Source organism: Oryx dammah, unplaced genomic scaffold (assembly GCF_014754425.2).
Source record: "Oryx dammah isolate SB20612 unplaced genomic scaffold, SCBI_Odam_1.1 HiC_scaffold_28, whole genome shotgun sequence".
NCBI classification, from domain to species: domain Eukaryota; kingdom Metazoa; phylum Chordata; class Mammalia; order Artiodactyla; family Bovidae; genus Oryx; species Oryx dammah.
In genome coordinates this window covers 6,559,163-6,575,002 of record NW_024070212.1, presented here as the reverse complement: position 1 = coordinate 6,575,002, position 15,840 = coordinate 6,559,163, and the positions used below count along the sequence as shown (strand labels likewise).

Below are 15,840 nucleotides of genomic sequence, written 5' to 3'. Positions count from 1 at the left end.
TTTTCACTTTCTAGAATTATGTATAAATGGAAGCACGTCACATATACTCTTTTTTGGCCAACTTCTTCAATACTCTCCCTCAGCAGATATTTTGAAAGTCATCTGTGCTGTAGTAGGTACTGATGGAACATCCTTTTTTGTTCCTACTGGGTAGTAGAGCTGGGACTAGGGTGAGGCAAAGGAGGGGCCTAGGGTGCAAAGTGGAAACAGGCGCTTGCCCTCTGCAAAGGCAGCGCTGGCATTCCCATGACCCTGGGAGTTTCGCACCCTCAGCTTCTCGCTTGCTTCACTCTAATCCCAGTCCTGCTGAGTAGTATTTCATTGCATGGGTATATTGTGATTTGTTTATCCCTTTATCTGTTGATGACATATGATCATTTTCCAATCTTAATTACATATTGGAAATAAAGCTGTTAGGCACACTGCTAAGTCTTTGCATGAACATACACTTTTATTTCTTTTGGGCAAATACCTAGGAGTGAACTGGGCTTCCTAGGTGGCTCAGTGGTAAAGAATCAGCCTGTTGATGCAGGAGACTCCGGTTTGATTCCTGGGTTGGGAAGATCCCCTGGAGGAGGAAATGGAAACACACTCTAGCATTCTTGCCTGGAAAACCCCATGGACAGAGGAGCCTGGCGGTTTACAGCCCATGGGTCACCAAGAGTCAGACCCGACTGAGCACGCACCCAAGCATAGATACGTAGGTCTACTTCTAGACTTTCTCCTGCTTCATTGGTACGCTTGTCTGTCTTTACACCAATATTACACAGTCTTGATTTCTGTAGTTTTGTAATGTCTTTAAGTCTGATGTTAGTCCTTCTGCTTTGATCTTCTTTTTCAGCTTTTCAGCGTTTCTGTGGTCTTCGCCTTTCCATAGGCTCTTCAGAACAATCCGTTCATTTACACTAAAGTGTCTGCTGAGACTTTGATTGGGTGGACTGGGCGAGTTGACTCTCTTGACCCATGAGCGCAGCAGTGTGCATCTCTACTTCTCTAGATCTTTCCTTTCTTTTTGCAGTGTCGGGTAGTTCTTAGTATTTAGGTCTTTCACTCTTTTGTAAGGTTTGCTGTTGCTGTTCAGTCCCCCAGTCACGTTTGACCCTTTGCAACCCCATGGACTGCAGCACGCCAGGCCTCCCCATCCCTCACCGTCTCCTGAAGTTTGCCCAAGTTCATGTCCATTGCATCCAGCCATCTCATCCTCTGCCTCCCTCTTCTCCTGCCCCCAATCTTTCCCAGTATCAGGCACTTTTCCAGTGACTTGGTTGTTTGCATCAGATGATCAAAATACTGGAGCTTCCGCTTCAGCATCAGTTTATTCCTAAGTATTTTGTAGTTTTTGATGGTATTTAAATTGCAACTGTTCACCATGTATAAACTTAATCTAATTTTTTATATAACTGATCATATTATCTCCAATTAAAGACAGTTTTACTTCTTCCTTTCCAATCTGGGTACCTTTTATTATTGTTTTCCCCTTGACCTGTTGTTCTAAAAGGAAATTTCAGTATTCTAAAATATTCAATCATTATTAGAATAATTTCAGTATTCCAACATTGAGCTAAAATTGACATATAGCAGCATACTAGTTTCAGGGATATAGTATATTGAAATGATAACTGTACATATTGAGAAATGATCACAACAGTAAGTCTAAGTTGACATCTATCACCATGCATAGTTACAAAAATATTTTTTCCTGTGATAAGAACTTTTAAGTTCTAAAGTTCTACTCTCAATAACTTTAAGTATGCAGTACAGTATTATTAATTATAGTCCCATGCTGTACTTTACATCCCTATGACATGTCTATTGTATAATTAGAAATTTGCACCTTTTGACCCCTTTCACCCAGTTGGCTCATCCCACACTACCTGCCTCTGGCAACCATTGATTGATGTTCTCTGTATCTGTGAGCTTTTTTTTTTCTTTCTTTTTTTGATTGTTTGGTTTTTAGATTCCACATGTAAGTGAATCATATGGTATTTGTCTTTGACTTATTTCACTTAACATAATGCTTTCAGGATCCATCCATGTGGTCACAAATGGCAAGACTTCATTCTTTTTCTTATGACTGATTATCATTCTATTGTGTATACTCCATCGTGTATGTATGTACATATACATATATATGTATGTATACACACACACACACACCACATATCTTCTTTATCCATTCACCTATCAAAGGACACTCATGCTGTTCCATAACTTAGCTATTGTAAAGAACGCTACAATTGAAGTGAAGGGTAAACATGTAGTTTTGAGTGTGGTTTTCATTTTCTTCAGATAAATGCCCAGAAATAGAATTGGTAGATTATATGGTAATCGTATTTTTAATTTTTTGAGGAAGCTTTGTATTTTTTTCCATAGTTGCTGCACCAATTTACATTTCTACCAGCAGTGCATAAGCAGTCTCCTTTCTCCACACCCTCGCCAATACTTGTCACTTCCTGTCTTTCATAATAGCCATTCTGACAGACGTGAGGTGCTGTCTCATTGTGGTTTTGATTTGCATTTCATTGATGATTAGTGATATTAAGTTTCTTTCATATACTATTCATATGTTGACCATCTGTATGTCTTCTTTGGAAGGGAGTTAGTTGAAGAATAGTTGAAATCTCCAACTATAATTATGAATTTGATAACTTTTTGGCAGGTTTTTTTTTTTTTTTGGCTTCATCTTTTGGGAAGCTTTGTTATGATGTGAATAAATGTTTAGGACTGTCATGTATTCTTAATGAACGAACCCCTTTATCACTGTGAAATACCATCTTTATCCCTTGTCTTGATATATTGGGTCTGACATTCAGCTTTCTTTTGATTAACTTTTCATGGTATATTTTTTCCATATTTTCTTATAATTTATCTGTGTTTTAATATTTAAAATATGTTTCTTATAGGTTATATGTACTTTAAACTTGATTTTTCTTTTTAAATCCACTCTGATAATTCCTACTTTCTAATTGGTATATGTAGACCATTTCTATTTAATGGGAGTATTTATATGGTTAGCATAAAATCTATATTCTTTCTATTTGTTTTCTATTTGCCCTATTTGTTTCCTTTAATTCTGTCTTCTTTCCAACTTTAATTGAATTTTCATGATTCCATTTTATCTTTTCTTGACTTACTAACCATAAGTCTTTAAAAAATATGATTTTAGTGCTTGCTTTAGGGTTTGTAGTGTACATCTTTAACTAAATAAAGTCTGCCTTCACATGATGTTATATCACTTCACGCGGAGTATAAAAAAAAACCTTCCAACAGGATAGCTTCTATTTTTCCTCTTTAAGTCTTTATGCTATTATTGTCATGTATTTTAATTTTGTATATGTCCTAAACACAATATATTATTATTTTTGTTTAAATAGCCTATTACCTCTTAAAGAGATATAAATAACATTAAAAATCATCTTATTTACCATGTAATTGCCATTTTGAATGGGATATTTGCTGTCATCTTTATCTTTGGTCCTCTGATCATAAAGTATCCTTTTCCTCTAGATGTTTTTAAAATTTTCTCTTTATCACCTGTTCTAAGCAATTGGATTATGATAGGCTGTAGCATAGTTTCGGAGAAGGCGATGGCACCCCACTCCAGTACTCTTGTCTGGAAAATCCCATGGATGGAGGAGCCTGGTGGGCTGTGGTCCATGGGGTCGCGAAGAGTCGGACACGACTGAGCGACTTCACTTTCACTTTTCACTTTCATGCACTGGAGAAGGAAATGGCAACCCACTCCAGTATTCTTGCCTGGAGAATCCCAGGGACAAGGGAGCCTGGTGGGCTGCTATCTATGGGGTCGCAAGAGTCGGACACTACTGAAGCGACTTAGCAGCAGGAGCAGAAGCAGCATAGTTTTCTTCATTTTTTTTTTTGCTTCAGATTATTTTCTTGAGTTTATAATTTTCATCAAATTGAAACAATTTTACACCATTTTTATTCAAATAATTTTCTATCTTCCTCCTTCCTCTTCACGGAATCCATTTCCATGTATATCTAGATATTTGAAATTGCTCCATATCTTACTGATGTTCTGCTTTTTGATTATTGCTTGATTCTCTTTTCTTTCATTGTTTCATTTTGAAGAGTTTCTACTGTTGTCTTTATGTGTATTATTTTCTTTCCAATATGTGATTTGCTTTTAATTCCATACAGTGTATTTTAGCTCACATATCACGTTTTATCTCTGGAAATTTGATTTACCACTTTTCTATATCCTCTATAGCTTTCCTTATTTTTTGAACCTATGAAACACAGTTATGACTATTTTGGTGTTTTTCTTTACCCATTCTAACTTCTGTATTAATTATGAATCTGTTTCAACTGATTTATTTTTTTATTATAGATACTACTCTGCTTCTCTTACAGCCCAATTTTTTTAATTGCATGGGATATATCTATACTAAAAAAATTATTCATTGTTTATCTGAAGTTTAAATTTAGCTAAGGATCCTCTATTTTATTGCAATTTATGTCTTGAGACCTTTAGTCCCCTTGACCTCTCCAGACTCTTTTCTTTGTCTTCTGAGCTCAGGAAATCCTCCAGCCACTGCCTGAGTTTTCACTTCCTCTGCTACAGCCTGGATGCACTCATGGAAGTAAGCTGTTGCCATTGTGGAGCTCATATTCTTCGTTTCCTTTCTCTCAGGGATTGCTGCCCTTTGTTGTCTGATTTTCATTATGTTGAAACCCAATTTTTCATATACTATTCCTGTTTTTTGTTGTTTTACCCAGGAGAATAAATCTGGTCTTTGTTAGTCTATCTTGGCTGAAGGAGGAAGTCCATCTCTAGAGATTATTATTCTTAGCCAGAGGCAAAAACATGGTGCTGATGGGGCCAAAGCCATGTGTTCAATACCTTTAGGAGAGTTTTTTAAAAACTCTGCTCCATAGTTTTATGAAATCAGCTATCTAAGGAAAGAAATGCTATGGGTCATAAAAGGTACCTAGTAATTATGAGGATGTGGACTTAGCCACTGTTGGGAAACTGATTAGAAATGCATGTCTGCTAATAAGGAAATGGGGATGGGCCATGGAGTTATTACCAAGTGAAAGGATAAATCAGCATGTCACTGGATTGTCAGAATTTGGACCAAAAAATAGGGTTGACTGAGGGTCAATGATTGGAAAACAGACGCTAATAAGTTTGGAGGCCAGTCCAGGAAGAAAAGGCTGAGAGAGTCAGAGTGGTCAAACTGGGGTTGCAGAGGGATTTAGCCCCTCTTTCCGGTCCAATAATCAGCTACATTCTGGCTGGGGGTCTCTGAAAATAAAAGTAAAAGCGTTTCCTCTCCTCTCTCTTTGGTGCCTCTTGGTTCAGCTGTATGCCGCTACCCTCTGGGCATGTCAGGAGGCCACATTCCCGACGAGGACATCACAGCCTCCAGTCAGTGGTCAGAGTCCACCGCTGCCAGATATGGAAGGTGAGAACGGGCACCTCAAAAAAACCTGAGTTCTGGGTTGGACAGATGGCTCTCTTGGGGCTTCCCAGGTGGCCCAGAGGTAAAGAATCTGCCTGGCAATGCAGGAGATGCAGGCTCGATCCCTGCATTAGGAAGATCCCCTGGAGGAGGAAATGGCACCCCACTCCAGTATTCTTGCCTGGAGAATTCCATGGACCACCTGGCAGACTGCAGTCCATGGGGTTGCAAAGAGTCAGACACTTCTGAGGGACTGAACATGCATGCATGGGTTGGACAGAATAACTGGCTCAAGGGGCTAACAGAGACGGATGATACTTGGTGGGAGCTGGTGGGAATGGGGAAGACATCATGTGCTAGTCTAGCAACCTCACCCCTAGAGCCTCACCACCCAGGTTGCAGGTTGGTTTGTTGACATGTAGTACACTTGCTTTGAGCCCCTTTTTGGGGGGAGGGGAGGCAAGAATAGTGGAGTGGGTTGCCATTCCCTTCTCCAGGGGATCTTCCCGACCCAGGGATCGAACCTGGGAAGTGTCTGCCTACAATGAGGGAGACTCAGGTTCGATCCCTGGGTTGGGAAGCTCCCCGGAGAAGGAAATGGCAACCCACTCCAGTACTCTTGCCTGGAAAATCCCATGGACTGAGAAGCCTGGTAGGCTACAGTCCGTGGGGTCGCAAAGAGTCAGACACGACTGAGTGGCTTCACTTTACACTTGCTTTAGCCACTTTCTTCTCAGCATGAACTTCTGTAGGAAGTGGACTACAGTGGTACCTATGGGAAAGTGCAGATTAGGTAGGACACTGGGATTTAGGAGACCTGATCCTCTTCTTGGTGAGTATCTGTGAAACATCACTCACAGAAGAAGACATCAAGGACTTAACTAGACATTGAGGTATCCAGCAAATTCTTCCCTCCTCTCAATGATACCTTACACTGAAGGGCCATCCTCATCCATAAACAAAATATGGTAGGTTTCTTCTGGTCTAATATTAGGGGTCCTTTAAAGCGATAAACACCCTTGTCAAAAACTATTTAACTTGTTAGGAAATAACGTTCTTCTTGGAATCTAGTTCTTTTGGTGTAAAGTATTGATCTCTGTTAAAATGGAATCATCCATTTTAAGCCTTCTTATAAACATCCCTATAAACCTTCTCCATGATTTCTGTCTTGGTGTGTGAAAGATTAGAGTGATGTCTGGTAGGGCTGGAAGGGAGTGGCAATGAGTAGGTATCATCTGTGAGAGGAGACACATTCCTGGGAAGACAGAAGAGGGGAAGAGGGTCCCACAATAAGCTTTACAATGATTTCACAGTTTTACTTGCTGGTTGGTCATCCTGGAGGTCATAAAATGAAACCAGATTATTTACTCTTCCCTGACATGCCCTTACTCCTCACTCTTACCATAGGTTTTCATGGCTTTTTGCTGAGCTGCCACGCTCACCCTGCTGGTTGAAATTCCACTGCATTGCACAACCCACACTGCAGATCTGATGATTCCTCCCTCCCTACTCCTATAACTTGATATCCAGGCAAGGAGTGGCTAGCTTTGTTATAAGGAATAGAGGATAGGGAGGTTTCACTGCATGGGACCTCCCTTGAGACCTCTAAATAAGGGTGGGAAGTAAAGGCTACATGTTATCTGAAGGTCTCCATCTCCCTGGTGATGAGTGTCTTTCTGGGTTTCATGGTGCCCCAGGGAGAGGGAACTGGCCACAAGTGGGTATGGTGGTGACAGTCAGACTGGTGGGAAGAACCCAAAGAGTCCGTCTGGACTGGACTCCCAGCCTGCTCTCTCCCTTCAGGACTGGCAGCTGCTTGCTGGGGACTGGCAAATAACTGTGGTTTCATGGTTCCTTCCTCTTCCCCTAACCCCCATCCATCAAGGCTGGACTCAGAAGAAGGGGACGGAGCCTGGTGTCCCGAGATTCCAGTGGAACCTGATGACCTGAAGGAGTTTCTGCAGATTGACTTGCACACCCTGCACTTTATCACTCTGGTGGGGACCCAGGGACGCCATGCAGGGGGCCATGGCATTGAGTTTGCCCCCATGTACAAGATCAACTACAGCCGAGATGGCACTCGCTGGATCTCTTGGCGGAACCGGCATGGGAAACAGGTAAGAAGAAGAGGCATGCAAACTCTGGGGTGTCTGGGACCGTATTTTGACTTAGGCTAGAAGAGGAAGCACGCAGATTGTCTATGCAGGTGTATGTGTCCACAGACCTGCCATGCGCTTGTGAATGTGTGACCCAAGATGAAGAGGATAGGGTGGGGGCATAGACAGGGATATCAAGGCTGCTGAGAGAGCTGTGAATGATTACAGTCTGCTCCTTGAACTAAAAAGAGAGGTTCGATCAAAGAGATAATGACTTGGGGAATGAAGAAGAGTCAGTAACTTCATTGCATCTCCTCACTCTTTCTCTTCCTTCTTCTCAGGTGCTGGATGGAAATAGTAACCCCTATGACATTTTCCTAAAGGATTTGGAGCCACCCATTGTGGCCAGATTCGTCCGCTTTATCCCAGTAACTGATCACTCCATGAATGTGTGCATGAGGGTGGAACTTTACGGATGTGTCTGGCTGGGTAGGTGTCTAAAGAGAGAGAGCTTATAAACTTTATTAAAAACATCAACCCCTGGTCAATAAAGGCAATCAAATCAGAAGGAGGATTTATTTCCACTAAGAATTTCACTGGAATTACTAATCATCCTGGTTAGAGTAAAGAAAGGAATATTATTCGTCCATCCAGGGTGTCGTGCCCCACACCCTTACTTTGCTGACTGCTGCTGCAGAGGAGTGTTTCGCAGGATTGCTCCTTGTGTGCCCAAATTGAATCCTAGGTGGACACGCTGCTCAAAAGATCACTCTTGAAGCCTCAGAGAGTTCCCTGGGATAGCTGGTCTAAGCAGCAGGTACATCTCCTTCCCAAAGACACTGACACGTCCGTGTTTCCTTTGGCAGATGGCTTGGTGTCTTACAGTGCTCCAGCTGGACAGCAGTTTGTACTGCCGGGAGGCTCCATCATTTATCTCAACGATTCTGTCTATGATGGAGCTGTTGGGTACAGGTAAATCCTAAGAGACTTTAATCATCAGACTAGGAAAATGACCACCAGAAGAGAATAATACTTTATCATGGCCTGGGAACAACACTCAATGAATCAATCAACTAGCCAGTGTTTATTTAGCACTTATACTAGGCATCGTGAGATAAATTTAGAGAAAGTAAAATCAGTTCAGTTCAGTTCAGTCACTCAGTCATGTCCGACTCTTTGTGACCCCATGGACTGAAGCACACCAGGCTACCCTGTCCATCATCAACTCTCAGAGCTTGCTCAAATTCATGTCCACCGAGTTGGTGATGCCCTCCAGCCATCTCATCCTGTGTCGTCCCCTTCTCCTCCTGCCTTCAATCTTTCCCAGCATCATGGTCTTTTCCAATAAGTCAGTTCTTCGCATCAGGTGGCCAAAGTATTGGAATTTCAGCTTCAGCATTAGTCCTTCCAGTGAATATTCAGGACTGATTTCCTTTAGGATGGACTGGTTGGATCGCTTTGCAGTCCAAAGGACTCTCAAGAGTCTTCTCCAACACCACAGTTCAAAAGCATCAATTCTTTGGTGCTCAGCTTTCTTTATGGTCCAATTCTCACATCCATACATGACTACTGGAAAAACCATAGCTTTGACTATATGCACCTTTGAATATGGACCTACTTTTTAATATGCTGTCTAAGTTGGTCATAGCTTTTCTTCCAAGGAGCAAGTATCTTTTAATTTCATGGCTACAGTCACCATCTGCAGTGATTTTGGAGACCAAGAAAATAAAGTCTGTCACTGTTTCCATTGTTTCCTCATCTAGTTGCCATTAAGTGATGAGACTGAATGCCATGACCTTCATTTTTTGAATGTTGAGTTTTAAGCCAGCTTTTTCGCTCTCCTCTTTCACTTTCATTAAGAGGCTCTTTAGTTCTTCTTTGCTTTCTGCCATAAGGATGGTGTCATCTGCATATCTGAAGTTATTGATATTTCTCCCAGCAATCTTGATTACAGCTTGTGCTTCATCCAGTCCAGCAGTTCTCATGATGTACTCTGCATATAAGTTAAATAAGAAGGGTGACAATATACAGCCTTGATGTTCTCTTTTCTTGATTTGGAACCTGTCTGTTGTTTCATGTTCTAACCATTGCTTCTTGACCTGCATACAGATTTCTCAGGAGTCAGGTCAGGTGGTCTGGTGTTCCCATCTGTTTAAGAATTTTCCACAGTTTGTTGTGATCCACACAGTCAAAGGCTTTGGCGTAGTCAATAAAGCAGAAGTAGATGTTTTTCTGGAACTTTTGCTTTTTTGATGATCCAACAATGTAATGGATGTAGTCTTTATTTGGAAGGAGCTGAGAGCCTAGTTTGGGAAGACAAAGTGAAAGTAAAGTGTTATTCGCTCAGTCGGGTCCAACTCTTTGTGACACCATAGACTGTAGCCTGTCAGGCTCCTCTCTCCATGGGATTTTCCAGCAAGAATAATGAAGTGGATTGCCATTTCCTTCTCCAGGAGATCTTCAACAAGACAAAATAATCACAAGGAATACAGTAAATTATACAAAGAAGGACTAAATGTTGTAGTATGATAAGGTAGCCATGTTTTTGACCCTCAAAACAGACATGAGGTCTAACATAAATAAGAGCCTACTTATGGAGACAAGGGCCAGAAGAACTAAAGCTACAATGAATTGGACTTATAAAGAAGTTCAGAAAGAATGAATTCCATACATGTAAATGCTTTAGAAATTGTGAAAAGAAGGAGACTGTTAAGACTTATAATAGACAAGGAAAGTTTCTAGGATGAGATGATAGTTGGCGAAAAGGAGGTCGGTAGAGGGAGCAGAGGAAAGGAATCAGGGGTGAGGACCAGAATGACCTGACTACAGCAGAAGCTAGAACTGGGAACAGCAGAAGGACCGATGGATACTTGAAGTGAACCAAGGGAAGGCCATGGTAGAGGAATATGTTCAGATACAGGAGGAATTTAGGGTTGGGTAAGAGATGTTCCCATCTATTCCGATTGATTCCAAGTCTTGCCATTCTTCTACCCCAGATCAATAGTTTTCTCCCTGAAGTTGATCTTTGTCTACACAGGTTGAGCTTGGCAGAGAGGTCTCAATCATAGTGAAGCCCACACTGCATAATGGAGGTTGTAGGTGGTTGAGAGAGAGAGAGAAATTAGTGAGTCTCAGGAAGAGGACTGTGGAATTACAGCACTTCCCTTGTCTTGCTGCTGCTGCTGCTGCTAAGTCACTTCATTCATGTCCGACTCTGTGCGATGTGAAGAATAAACTACTGCCTTCAGCTTCCCGATCCCTATCTGAAGACCTGACTCATCAGGATTTCTACTGCGAATCACTTCCTTTCCATCTACTCAGTCATTGTTCTTCCCCATTTACATAAGTTGGTCTTGGCATCATTTCACTTAGCCACACCCAAATGCCATAAATCAAGGCACAGAGGAAAGCAGAGATCAACTGAATTCAGTTTAGTTTAGTAAATCTTTGCTAATCAACTGTTACTACATGCAAGGAATTTGGTAGGGATTCAAATATAGTAAAATCATTGATCCTACCTTTAAGAAGCTCACAGTTTATTAGCTATCTGTACGTCTTCTTTGGAGAAACATCTGTTTAGGTGTTCTGCCTATTTTTTTGATTTGGTTGCTTTTCCATATGCCTATTCTCTATGTCTGTTTCTCCACTGCTGCCCTGTAAATAAATTCCTCAGTACCATTTTTCTAGATTCCATATATATGCATTAGAATACGATATTTATCTTTGTTTTTTGGACTTCACTCTGTATAATAGATTCTAGGTTCACCCACCTCATTAAGACTGACTCAAATGTGTTTCTTTTTATGTCTGAGTAATATGCCATTGTGTACCACACTTTCTTTATCCATTCATCTGCTGATAGACATCTAGGTTGCTTCCTTGTTCTAGCTATTGTAAATAGTGCTGCAGTGAACAATGGGATACATGTGTCTTTTTCAGTTTGGTTTCCTCAGGGTATATGCCTAGGAGTGAGACTGCTGGGTCACATGGTGGTTTTATTCCTAGCTTTTTAAGGAATCTCCATACTGTCTTCCATAGTGGCTGTATCAATTTACATTCCCACCAACAGTGCAGGAGCAGTCCCTTCTCTCCACACCCCCTCCAGCATTTATTGTTTGTAGACTTTTTGGTGATGGCCATCCTGACCGGTGTGAGGTGAAATCTCATTGTAGTTTTGATTTGCATTTCTCTAATAATGAGTGATGCTGAGCATCTTCTCAGTTTGTTAGCCATCTGTATGTCTTCTTTCAAGATATGTCTATTTAGGTCTTTTTCCCACTTTTTGATTGGGTTGTTTGTTTTTCTGGCATTGAGTTGTATGAGCTGCTTGTATATTTTGGAAATTAACCCTTTGTCAGTTGCTTCATTTGCTATTATTTTTCTCCCATTCTGAGGTTTGTCTCTTCACCTTGCTTATAGTTTGCTTTGTTGTGCAAAAGCTTTTAAGTTTAATCAGGTCCCACTTGTTTACTTTTGTTTTTATTTCTGTTACTCTAGGAGGTGGATCATAGAGGATCTTGCTTTGATTTATGTCATCGAGTGTTCTGCCTATGTTTTCCTCTAAGAGTTTTATAGTTTCTGGTCTTACATTTAGATTTTAATCCATTTTGACTTTATCTTTGTGTAGAGTGTTAGGAGGTGTTCTAGTTTCATTCTTTTGCATGTGGCTGTCCAGTTTTCCCAGCACCATTTATCAAAGAGGCTGTCTTTGCCCCATTGTATATTCTTGCCTCTTTTGTCAAAAAATAAGGTATCCATAGGTGCATGGGTTTATTTCTGGGCTTCATATCTTGTTTCATTGGTTTATATTTCTGTTTTTGTGCCAGTACCATACTGTCTTGTTGACTGTAGCTTTGTAGTATAATATGAAGTCAGGAAGGTTGATTCCTCCAGCTCCATTCTTCTTTCTCAAGACTGCTTTGGCTGTTTGGGGTCTTTTCACTTTCCAGAAGAACTGTGAAATTTTTTGTTCTAGTTCTGTGAAAAATGCCATTGGTAATTTGATAGGGATCACACTGAATCTGTATGTCACATTTGGTAGTACAGTCATTTTTCACAATATTGATTTTTCTTATTCAGGGACATGGAATATTTCTCCATCTGTTTATGTCATCTTTGATTTCTTTCATTAGTGTCTTATAATTTTCTGTGTACAGTTCTTTTGTCTCCTTAGGTAAGTTTATTCCTAGATATTTTATTCTTTTTGTTGCAATGGTGAATGGGATTGATTCCTTAATTTATCTTTCTGATTTCATTGATTAGTATATAGAAATGTGAGTGATTTCTGTGTATTGATTTTGTATCCTGCAACTTTGCTAATTTCACTGATTAGCTCTAGTAATTTTCTGATACTATCTTTAGTGTTTTCTATGTACAGTATCATGTCATCTGCAAACAGTGAGAGCTTTACTTCTTTTCCAGTCTGGATTCCTTTTATTTCTTTTTCTTCTCTGATTGCTGTAGCTAGGATTTTCAGAACTATGTTGAATAATGGTGGTGAACGTGGACACACTTGTCTTGTTCCTGATCTTAGGGGGAATGCTTTCAGTTTTTCACCACTGAGAATACTGTTTGCTGTAGACTTACCATATATGGCCTTTACTGTGTTGAGGTAGGTTCCTTCTATGCCCATTTTTTTGAAGAGTTTTAATCATAAATGAGTGCTGAATTTTGAGAAAGGCTTTTTCTGCATCTATTGAGACTGTCATATGATTTTTTCTTTCAATTTGTTAACATGGTGTATCACATTGATTGATATTTATATATTGAAGAATCCTTGCATTCCTGGAATAATAACACCAACTTGATCATGGTGTATGTGCTTTTTGATGTGTTGCTGAATTCTATTTGCTAAAATTTTGTTGAGAATTTTTGCATCTATGTTCATCAGTGATATTGGGCTTTAGTTTTCTTTTTTTGTGTTGTCTTTGTCTGGTTTTGGTATCAGGGTGATGGTGGCCTCATAGACTGAGTTTGGGAGTGTTCCTTCCTCTGCAGTTTTTTGAAAGAGTTTTAGAAGGATAGGCATTAGCTCTTGATAGAATTATCCTGTGAAGCCATCTGGTCCTGGGCTTTTGTTTTTAGGGAGATTTTTGATCATAGCTTCAATTTCAGTGTTTGTAATTGGGTTGTTCATAATTTCTATTTCTTCCTGGTTCAGTCCTGGAAGATTGAACCTTTCTAAGAATCTGTCTGTTTCTTCCAGGTTATCCATTTTATTGCCATATAGCTGTTCATAGTAGTCTCTTATAATCCTTTGTATCTCTGCATTGTCTGTTGTAAGCTCTCCTTTTTCATTTATAATTTTGTTGAATGGATTCTTCTCTTATTTTTTCTTAATGAGCCTGGCTAAAGGTTTGTCAATTTTATTTATCTTCTCAAAGAACCAGCTTTTAGTTTTATTAATCTTTACAGTGGTTTCTTTCATTTCTTTTTCAATTATTTCTGCTTTGATCTTTATGATTTCTTTCCTTATAATTTTGGTTTTCTTGTTCTTCTTTTCCCAGTTGTTTTAGGTGTAAAGTTAGGTTGTCTCTTTGATGTTTATCTTCTTTCTTGAGGTAGGATTGTATTGCTATAAACTTCCTTCTTAGAACTGCTTTTGCTGCATCCCATAGGTTTTGAGTTGTCGTGTTTTCATTGTCATTTGTTTCTAGAAATTTTTTTAATTTCTCTGTTGATTTTTTCAGTAACCTGTTGGTTATTTAGAAATGTATTGTTTAATCTCCATTTCTTTGTATTTTTTACAGTTTTTTCCTTGTAATTGATATCTAGTCTCAGTGTTGTGGTTGGAGAAGATGCTTAATATGATTTCAGTTCTCTTAAATTGACTGAGGTTTGATGTGTGACCCAAGATGTGGTCTGTCCTGGAGAATGTTCCATGTGCATTTGAGAAGAAGGTGTATTCTTCTGCATTTGGATGGAATATCCTGAAGATTTCAATGAGATCCATCTCATCTAATGTATCATTTAAGACTTGTGTTTCCTTATTAATTTTCTGTTTTGATGATCTGACCAGTGGTGTGAGTGGGGAGTTAAAGTCTCCTACTATTATTGTGTTACTGTCAATTTCTTCTTTCATATCTGTTAGTGTTTGTCTTATGTATTGACGTGCTCCTATGTTGGGTACATAGATATTTACAATTCTTATGTCTTCCTCTTGGATTGACCCCTTGATCATCATGTAGTGTACTTCCTTATCTCTTGTAATCTTCTTTATTTTAAGGTCTATTTTGTCTGATGAGGATTGTTACTGCAGCTTTCTGTTGCTTCCCATTTGCATGGAATATATTTTCCCATCCTCTCACTTTCAGTCTATATGTATCTTTAGGTCTGAAATGGGTTTCTTGTAGACATATATATGGGTCTTATTTTTGTATCCATTCAGCCAATCTGTGTCTTTTGGTTGGCGCATTTAACCCATTTACATTTAAAGTAATTATAGATAGATATGTTCCTATTGCTGTTTTCTTAATTGTTTGGGGTTGATTTTGTAGATCTGTTCCTTCTCTTCTATTTCTTGACTATACAAGTCCCTTTAACATTTGTTGTAAAGCTGCTTTGGTGGTACTAAATTCTCTTAACTTTTGGTTGTCTGTAAACCTTTTTATTTCTCCATCAATTTTGAATGAGATCCTTGTTGGGTGCAGTAATCTTGGATGTAGATTTTTCCATCTTTTCATCTTGTTTATGGCTTCCTTTGCTGTGCAAAAGCTTTTTAAGTTTAATTAGATCCCATCTGTTCATTTTTATTTCCACTACCCTAAGAGGTGGGTACTCTAAGAGGGTCTTGCTGTGATTTATGTCAAAGAATGTTCTGCCTATGTTTTCCTCTAAGAGTTTTATAGTTTCTGGTCTTACATGAAAAAGTGCTCAACATTGCTTATTATTAGAGAAATGCAAATCAAAACTACATGAAGGATCACCTCACAACCATCAGTATGGCCATGATTTAAAAAATCTACAAATGATAAATTATAGAGAGAATGTGGAGAAAAGGGAACCAAGGCCAGGAAGAAGAGACAGGATGGGGAGTTGTTCTTCTTTATCAACATCACCAACACAATGAGCTGCTGAAGATTTTTTAAAGCTGGAGAAGAACATGATGGGAGCTGTGCTTTAGGTAGATTCATTAAGCTATTCAAAGGCTAGATTTGAATGGAAAAAGAGGATAAGAGGGGGATATATTCTAATTCCAAGTTCAGTCAGATGAAAAGAGTTAAGGACCCAGGCCAAAATGGTGACTGTGAGAATGGGAATGAGAAAGAGGTACTCACTTAGGGATCACTGGATGTGAGGAAAAGATGAAACATGGTAGT

General features: G+C 39.5%; 1 protein-coding gene across 4 annotated transcripts in view; it reads left to right on the top strand.

The window, feature by feature from the left end:
* DDR2 (discoidin domain receptor tyrosine kinase 2) overlaps positions 1–15,840 on the top strand; it is a 171,254-nt gene that overhangs the window by 117,714 nt on the left and 37,700 nt on the right. For all 4 annotated transcript variants that reach the window (XM_040230001.1, XM_040230002.1, XM_040230000.1 and 1 more), the window contains 4 exons: positions 5,327–5,429; positions 7,312–7,543; positions 7,864–8,011; positions 8,389–8,494. In XM_040230001.1, coding sequence (XP_040085935.1) covers positions 5,327–5,429; positions 7,312–7,543; positions 7,864–8,011; positions 8,389–8,494 — 589 coding nt within the window. The remainder of the gene's footprint in view (positions 1–5,326; positions 5,430–7,311; positions 7,544–7,863; positions 8,012–8,388; positions 8,495–15,840) is intronic.